Source organism: Leguminivora glycinivorella, chromosome 2, assembly GCF_023078275.1.
Source record: "Leguminivora glycinivorella isolate SPB_JAAS2020 chromosome 2, LegGlyc_1.1, whole genome shotgun sequence".
In the NCBI taxonomy this organism is placed as follows: Eukaryota; Metazoa; Arthropoda; class Insecta; order Lepidoptera; family Tortricidae; genus Leguminivora; species Leguminivora glycinivorella.
The window spans coordinates 28,501,419-28,509,234 of NC_062972.1; the positions used below are offsets into that span (position 1 = coordinate 28,501,419).

Below are 7,816 nucleotides of genomic sequence, written 5' to 3' on the forward strand. Positions count from 1 at the left end.
TTAGTGATAACATAATTAATTTTAATAGTAACTAAATAAACAAATCCTAATTTTTATAGAAGTTTTCAAACCGTAATGAATGATAAATAAGTAATTCCTTCATGATAAATATATTTTCCATGCTTTAACCTCACTAGTATTTACTTAACTACCTTTCCTGCACCTATCTGCTTATTACCTTTATATTTATTGGAGTTATTCGTTATTGGTTGTCAGCAATAATATATGTTACATTATGAAAATATCTGGCACCATCTTCTTTCTAGACATAAAAGCATGTCACATATTTTTGCGCTAGCAAATGTAGGTACCTAACATATTATAGCAAGTAACTTTATCCACGTTTTGCCACGACAAATGAGGGTTATTGACTAGTCATGGACCGAAGCCCGGCTCTTGCAGGAACTGGCGATGAAACTCCCTACCAGAGCTATGGGCCGGTTCTGCCACTCCAGCATTATTTCTTTGCTCGACGTCACCTGTAAAAAAAGCGACACACTGAAAACAAAGATAATTGAGACGTCTAGGCTTGTACGTACTACGTAGTATACGTATATAAGGCCATAAAATAACTCTTCACGACCTCTATTTGTTACTTGACATGAAGACACATACGATCATAATTTATACCCCTCATCAAATCCACCGAGATAGCCCGTGACCTGTTTTATAATCATCTATTTTCTCAACAACCCGTTTTGATTATCACGCTATCTATACTCAAACCAAGACAACTTCACATTTTTTGATATCAGCGCCATCTCTCGTTAAAGCTACGAACCTGGTCGCCTTGCAGTCGGTCCAGAAGGGTGACACACACGTCAGCTGCTCGCACTCCTGCCTCCCTGGTATACGCGGCGAAGGCTGTGGCCTCCATTTCTATATTCTTGACGCCTATCTCTGAGAGGGTACGCAGGAAGGACATTTTGTCCGCTTCTGTGTGGTCGCAGAATGGTCCGTCAAGGCGAGCTTGGCCTAAAAAAATGATAAATTATCGGTAGACGCAGAATTTTTCAGTCCTACCCGGATATTCATTTGGGTTGTTTTAACGTTTGTATTATTCTTACCTCGATAGAAATCATCAGCAGCCATAGTGCCGCCAATGTAGGTGGAGTAACCCTCGTTTGTGGCGACTGACTGCAATTCTCTGCAGAGCCGCTCGTCGAAGAACGAGGGCAGTTTACGCATCTTACCCAGCACAGGCTGAAACAAAGTGCACTTTCAGGTCACCATTTGACATAGTGTAAGCAAGAATGTATTAGTCGTATTTATCGTGTAGCTACAACTTTGTCCTGTCGCGATCGCCCGTTTTGGCGACAACTTTCTTAAATGACACCTCAACTCTGTAATATGACCGATAAAATTTTATTCTAAAGCGCGCTGAGACCATCGAAGGTCACCTTTCAGACACACATTTGAAAACATCCGGAATAGATCCCACGAAGACTCCACCATTAATCGCTTTCTTGAATCAACAGAGGATATGTAACACTCGTTTTACTCACAATATCCAAGATCCCACTCAGGCCCCACAACGAATCAACCACAGAACCTGAAGGCACGTTGAAGAACACACTAATTACACTTACAATATTATAACTCTTTTCCCATGACCCCTTCAGACCCCACGCTGACACTACATACCCTGGAGGCACACCGATACTCCCACTTGTCTCTTCTGAAGAACTCACTTATTAACTCTTACAATATTCTAATTCTTTTCTAAGAACCCTGGAGATATTTAAAGCATCCCCTGGAACCAATTCTAAAGGACACCCTTATTACACTTACAATATTGTAACTTTTTTCCAAGGTTCCATTCAGGCCCCACGAAGACACAACTACGGACCCTGGAGGCACGCCAAGGCCCCCACTGGTCCCTATTCTGAAGAACACGGGATCCTTGGCCTTCGCGTAGTGGAGCAACTTGAACATCTCCTGGAGGAGGATGCTCATTGAGGGGATGCCGATACCGTGCTGGAATTAGAAAAATATGATTGTATTTAATTGTGATGGGTCATTGGGTGTCAGGTCCCACCAAAATCGAGTAAGCGATGAGCTATCGGCCATAGAAGCGAACAAAAGATAGTCGCTACCGTGTAAATGAAAGAGATGCGATGATAGCACGAGCGAGTTCGTTGCCAGCCGATGAACTAGTGGGACCAGTGCTTCAAGAGTTCATGAATTGTATACAACAAGTTCTTGGAATTTGGAGATTTGGGCCAATTGACGGCCGCGCTTTGGACATCGTACCGGTGTGCGTGCTTGGTCAGGTTCTCTAGTTTGCCTGTATCGGGCAGGCCTAGGCCCTGTACTATATAGAGCGGATCATACTGCACACGAGTTATTATATACACGCTGACAGAGATGACAAGCCCCGCTTTGTACATGGCGTACCGGTGAGCGTGCTTGGTCAGGTTCTCCAATTTGAGCGTGTCAGGCAGGCCCACTACAGTACAGACTGCCAATGGTGGACTAGATACTTTCGCTGACAGAGATAGCAGGGCCCGCTTTTTACTTGGCATGCCGATGAGCGAGCTTGGTCAGGTTCTCCAGTTTGCCCGTTTCGGGAAGGCCTAGTGCCTACTTCCAACAGTGGACTGGACTAGATACTTACGCTGACAGAGATGACAGGGCCGACTTTGTACATGGCATACCGGTGAGCGTGCTTGGTTAGGTTTTCTAGTTTTCCTGTATCAGGCAGGCCCAGTGCCTGTCTCACGTGGAGAGCGAACTCCCGCATGCGGTGTTTGGTGCCGCCCATGCAGACAAACTGAAACATATGATTATGATTGATTAGTTGTAGAATAAGTTGATTGCGTTACAAAGGAGCAAAATTACACTTACGGTGACTGCGTACATTGAATCATGAAAGAAAGGAAGAATTCTATATAATTGATGAAGCTAGTGAAGGATTCAAGTGTTAACCCGCAAAGTGAAAATAATGAGGAGGCACACTGACATTTTATCTCGCCAGGCGGCGCCTGTGCAAGTGTCTAGGCATGTCACTGTCATTCATATGTGAGAGAGAGAAAAAACATATCTTCTCGCTCTCACGTATGGACTAATAGGGTGGCGCCATCTGTCATAACCTTTGAGTGTGCCTCCTCATTGTCCTATTATGTGACGGTGTGACCTTTTTACGTTACCTTTTATGAGAAAATTATTACGTTAATAATAAAGTTTCTTTTGTTAATTTTACAATAGAATGTACGTTATCCTAGGACAGTTACGTTCCTGATCCCTCCTAGCAGGGAGGAAAAGTGCTAAACCTACACGAATTTGTAAATAAGTACCTATTTGTAGTATCGCGCAATGTCAATACTAAGTACACAAAATAAATTCACACACAGCCCTACCTTACTTCAAGCTCGATTACTTAAATTGCAAATTAACTCCAAAGTGAATGCTCTATAGTAACTTGCCTTGAAACCTACCTAATTAGTGTATTAATTTTGTCTGCAACAATGTGATGTGAGGCATTTCCTACGAATATATCCAGATGCCGTAGCCGAATGGCATTTCTGTAACGCCAAACGAAAACGAAGCCGCGAAACGCGAAAGGTAGTCTGGCTTTGTCACGCTAATACGCAAGAGGGGTAGAGATAGATATCTACGAGCGTTTCGTTTCGTAAGCGTTTCGTGAGCGTTTGTGGCATTCGGCTACGTACCCAGTAGTTGATATTCCGCAGTCGTCCACTTTCCCGACAGGCGACAGGAATATAGAATAGGGCTACAGCCTTCTCTATTTTTATCATATGCTATGCTATGCTATAGTATATTGTTCATGTTTACACTATGTTAGAGCAGAATAGATAGACCTCTCCCAAATACATACAAGATAATATGTACAGTCAGTAATAAAAATATACATGTTTGAACGTTCGACTTTGTTATCTGTACATAAAATACGTGTAATTATATGTATTTTTCCCCTCACTAGCTCGGAAACACGTGTTTTGTCCTTTAATACCAGCAGGTAAAAACGCAATTTATCCACTAGTGGGTAAAGTAATTTGACCTTGAATAAAGTCAAATTAACTGCTTTAAAATTGATAAAAGTAGGTGAATTTAGTAATAAAGATGATTTACCACCTGTGGAACTACTGGAAGCAGTAATAAACGCATTTTTTGCGTTGTAGTTCCCTCGCTATAGTGAGGGGAAAAGTTTTGGCGAGCGTAGCGAGTGGTTCAAAAAGTGGAATCTTGAGCGTGGCGAGGGTTTCAAGGCACGAAGGTTAAACAAACTTTGCCGCCGAGTGAAACACAAAATTTTTCACCACACCAACACGAACAAAATACTGACTATAAAACATCAAACTAAATCAAATCTATCAATCTAATCAATATTTATGATTCAAAATCATCATGTACACGTTAATTATACCAGCCGGCTCAAGACATAAAGTTAAAATTTGTATTAAATTACTTTGCACTCTTGTGGATAAAATGCAATTTTGCTATCTGTTTTCGAATAGCAAAGTAAGCCTTTACCAGTTGGTGTGGTGAAAATGTATTTTGTTGTTACTAAATTTGCTCGGTAGGTATCCATACATAATAATATAAATGGGAAAGTGTGTGTGTCTGTTTGTTTATCCGTCTTTCGCGGCAAAACGGAGCGACTAGTCGACGTGAATTTTTAAGTGGAGGTAGTTAAAGGGATATAGAGTGAAGTGACATAAGCTACTCTTTATCGTTCTAACCCTCCCTAAAATGGGAGGTGGAAGTTTTTATGGAGCGTTCCGCAATATTCGAATTAAACGCGAGCGAAGCCGGGGGCAAAAGCTAATTATATTATAAAGTTACGAGTAGCCATACTAATATTATAAATGCGTGTGTCTGTTTGTCCGTCCTTCACGGCAAAACGGACGAATTGTCGTGATTTTTTAAGGGGAAACAGTTGAAGGGATAGAGAGTGACATAGGCTACTTTTTGTCTCTTTCTAACTCGAGCGAAGCCGCGGGTAAAAGCTAGTGTTGTTATAAGTTCTACTCGACATCCTAGATAACACCCAGCATCCACTACCGGACAAGTGAGAGTTGGCCATATTACTAATCCTCAATGAGGAGGCACACTCAAAGGCTATAATAGATGGCGCCACCCCATACGTGAGAGCGAGAAGATATGTGTTTTCTTTCTCTCACATATGAATGACAGAGTGACATGCCAAGACTTGACTTGCACAGGCGCCGCCTGGCGGGATAAAATGTCAGTGTGCCTCCTCATTGTTTACCTTGTTACTCGATCGAGGTCTTTATTATTTTTCCCCTCACTAGCTCGGAAACACGTGTTTTGTCCTTTAATACCAGCGGGTAAAAACGCATTTTATCCACTAGTGGGTAAAGTAATTTTACCTTGAATAAAGTTAAATTAACTGCTTTAAAATTCATAAAAGTAGGTGAATCTAGTAATAAAGATGATTTACCACCTGTGGAACTACTGGAAGCAGTGACAAACGAATTTTTTGCGTTGTAGTTTCCTCGCTATAGTGAGGGGAAAAGTTTTGTGTTACACTCGGGTGCAAATGTATTTTACTTCTCGTGTGTTGAAAAACTCGAAAGTTCAGGATTCTATTCTCGAACCACTCGCTTCGCTCGTGGTTAACTATAGAATCCTTTCACTTGCTCGTTTTTCAATTCCACACTCGGCGTTAAAATACAACTTTACCCCCTTTTACGGAATAATTGTCAATGATAACAAAGAAGACAGTGATAAGAATTTTACCTAAAATATTAGTCTTCTCGATTGTTTGAAGATGGTAAAAAATTGGATTCCTATGATGTCTATAAAAATGTTTAAGAAAATAAATACAAGTAGACTACATAGTCAATATAATAGTATAAATATTTTGGTACAACGGAGTACGCAATGTAAATTAACCTAAAAAGAGAATATTTATTTTTTATTGTGATGTTTTCAAGTATTCCCCCTGCTATTAACGTATTATTATATCTTTGCTGTGCATGTATTTCGTGGTTTAGAGGTCATATTTGGTACAAATTGGTAGGTATTAGGTATTAGTCAAGGTGCCTTTGACAATATAACTAAACGCTAGTTAAGAAGTTACTGATAGAATAAGAAAATACATAAATATTGAGATTGATTTTTAAACCTTTAAATTTCATTTTTCACTCGAAAATCGAAATGTCATATAACGTGCTTCTATATATCCTGCACTTTCAACGAAGGTTCACTAAGTATACTCTGTGTAGTCCAGGTCCAAAGTTTTAAAAACGCGGAAAAAATAGGCTAGGGACTAGGAAATTCCCTCTAGTCTTACCGCGTAGTTTTACCAGTTGAACCACTGGGAATTTCATTACCAATAGACTTACTGATAGTAAAGGCTAGGCAATAGGTAGGTTAGGTTTGTTAGGTACCTTATAGATGCCCGAAGGGCAAACAATCTAGAAATCGCGAAAAAAACAATTATCGCGTGTGTTTTCGTACAAAAAAGCAGTCTTACAATGTCCTTGACATCTCCAAACATGGTGGATACATCTGCGCTAGTTTCCAGGCCCAGGTGGTAGACGATCCCGCTCCAGGTGTCGGTTGCGCCGCAGCGTCCCTTCACGATTCCTATTAGTGTGTGAGTCTGTATGTGTGTGTACCTTGACGTCTCCAAACATGGTGGACACATCTGCGCTAGTGTCCAGGCCCAGGTGGTAGATGAAGTCCCGCTCCAGGTGTCGCAGGTGCGGGTTGCGCAGACGCAGCGTCCCGTCACGGTTCCTGTTACGTATGATGTACGTGAGTCTGTATGTGTGTGTACCTTGACGTCTCCAAACATGGTGGACACATCTGCGCTAGTGTCCAGGCCCAGGTGGTAGATGAAGTCCCGCTCCAGGTGTCGCAGGTGCGGGTTGCGCAGACGCAGCGTCCCGTCACGGTTCCTGTTACGTATGATGTACGTGAGTCTGTATGTGTGTGTACCTTGACGTCTCCAAACATGGTGGACACATCTGCGCTAGTGTCCAGGCCCAGGTGGTAGATGAAGTCCCGCTCCAGGTGTCGCAGGTGCGGGTTGCGCAGACGCAGCGTCCCGTCACGGTTCCTGTTACGTATGATGTACGTGAGTCTGTATGTGTGTGTACCTTGACGTCTCCAAACATGGTGGACACATCTGCGCTAGTGTCCAGGCCCAGGTGGTAGATGAAGTCCCGCTCTAGGTGTCGCAGGTGCGGGTTGCGCAGACGTAGCGTCCCGTCACGGTTCCTGTTACGTATGCAATAACATAATACACACGGTGTACACGACGTAACCGCAAGATTTGTATGAATTTAAGTGCCTGGTAATTTGAGAAAACACAACATGAACGATTGATAGGATTGTTTGTGTATTTGTTTCAGATTTGTTACTATTTCTTAACAAAACAATTTTTAATTTAGGTAAATATATATGTATATTACACCAAAATAAAACTTAATAAACTTAGTAACCCGACAAATTTTAACCTCTCATTTAATAGGCAATACCGTTCATTTTCACAAGTATTATCAAGATCCACCTCTGTCAGAAAACTTCTACATTTCTACAATTTAATCTGTAAATGCGGTGAGAAAACCGGCTTTAAAATCTGTCAGGTTACTCGTCCCACGGTGTATAGCTCTGCTTACTTCGGACAAGGATAGCCAATCTTGCGTTCGTCCCACACGGCACTGCAGTTATAGTAGTGGTCTTTGGAACTGTCTAATAAATGATCACAAGTGCACTGCATATTTACCACAACACTTTTTATTTGTTTAAAACTATTCGTCCTAGTCACGAATAGTCACGATCGTTTTGGGCGTATTAAACAAGTGACCGCACTTTTTTAACA

At 41.6% G+C, this 7,816-nt stretch overlaps 1 protein-coding gene across 2 annotated transcripts; it reads right to left on the reverse strand.

Moving 5' to 3' along the window:
* LOC125241711 (uridine phosphorylase 1-like) lies at nucleotides 1–7,816 on the reverse strand. Of its 2 annotated transcripts, XM_048150317.1 has the most exons (7): nucleotides 7,614–7,816; nucleotides 7,092–7,212; nucleotides 2,618–2,773; nucleotides 1,792–1,977; nucleotides 1,068–1,203; nucleotides 782–975; nucleotides 1–479 (listed from the first exon to the last, which is right to left on the reverse strand). In XM_048150317.1, the coding sequence occupies exons 1-7, from the start codon at nucleotides 7,712–7,714 to the stop codon at nucleotides 372–374; spliced, it is 1,002 nt and encodes a 333-aa protein (XP_048006274.1). In that variant the 5' UTR covers nucleotides 7,715–7,816; the 3' UTR covers nucleotides 1–371. The 2 variants fall into 2 exon arrangements, with proteins under 2 accessions (XP_048006274.1, XP_048006283.1); XM_048150326.1 differs by lacking the exons at nucleotides 7,092–7,212; nucleotides 7,614–7,816 and adding an exon at nucleotides 6,609–6,723.

What these genes read in the sequence shown, in the direction of transcription:
- LOC125241711 (XM_048150317.1), bottom strand. Translation starts at nt 7,714, where the DNA reads ATGCAGTGCACTTGTGATCATTTATTAGACAGTTCCAAAGACCACTAC. An exon ending in TGGAAAAAAGTTACAATATT is followed by an intron (nt 1,204 to 1,791) that starts GTAAGTGTAATA and finishes ACTTTGTTTCAG; the next exon opens with CCTGTGCTGGGTAAGATGCG. An exon ending in TGCTGATGATTTCTATCGAG is followed by an intron (nt 976 to 1,067) that starts GTAAGAATAATA and finishes TCATTTTTTTAG; the next exon opens with GCCAAGCTCGCCTTGACGGA.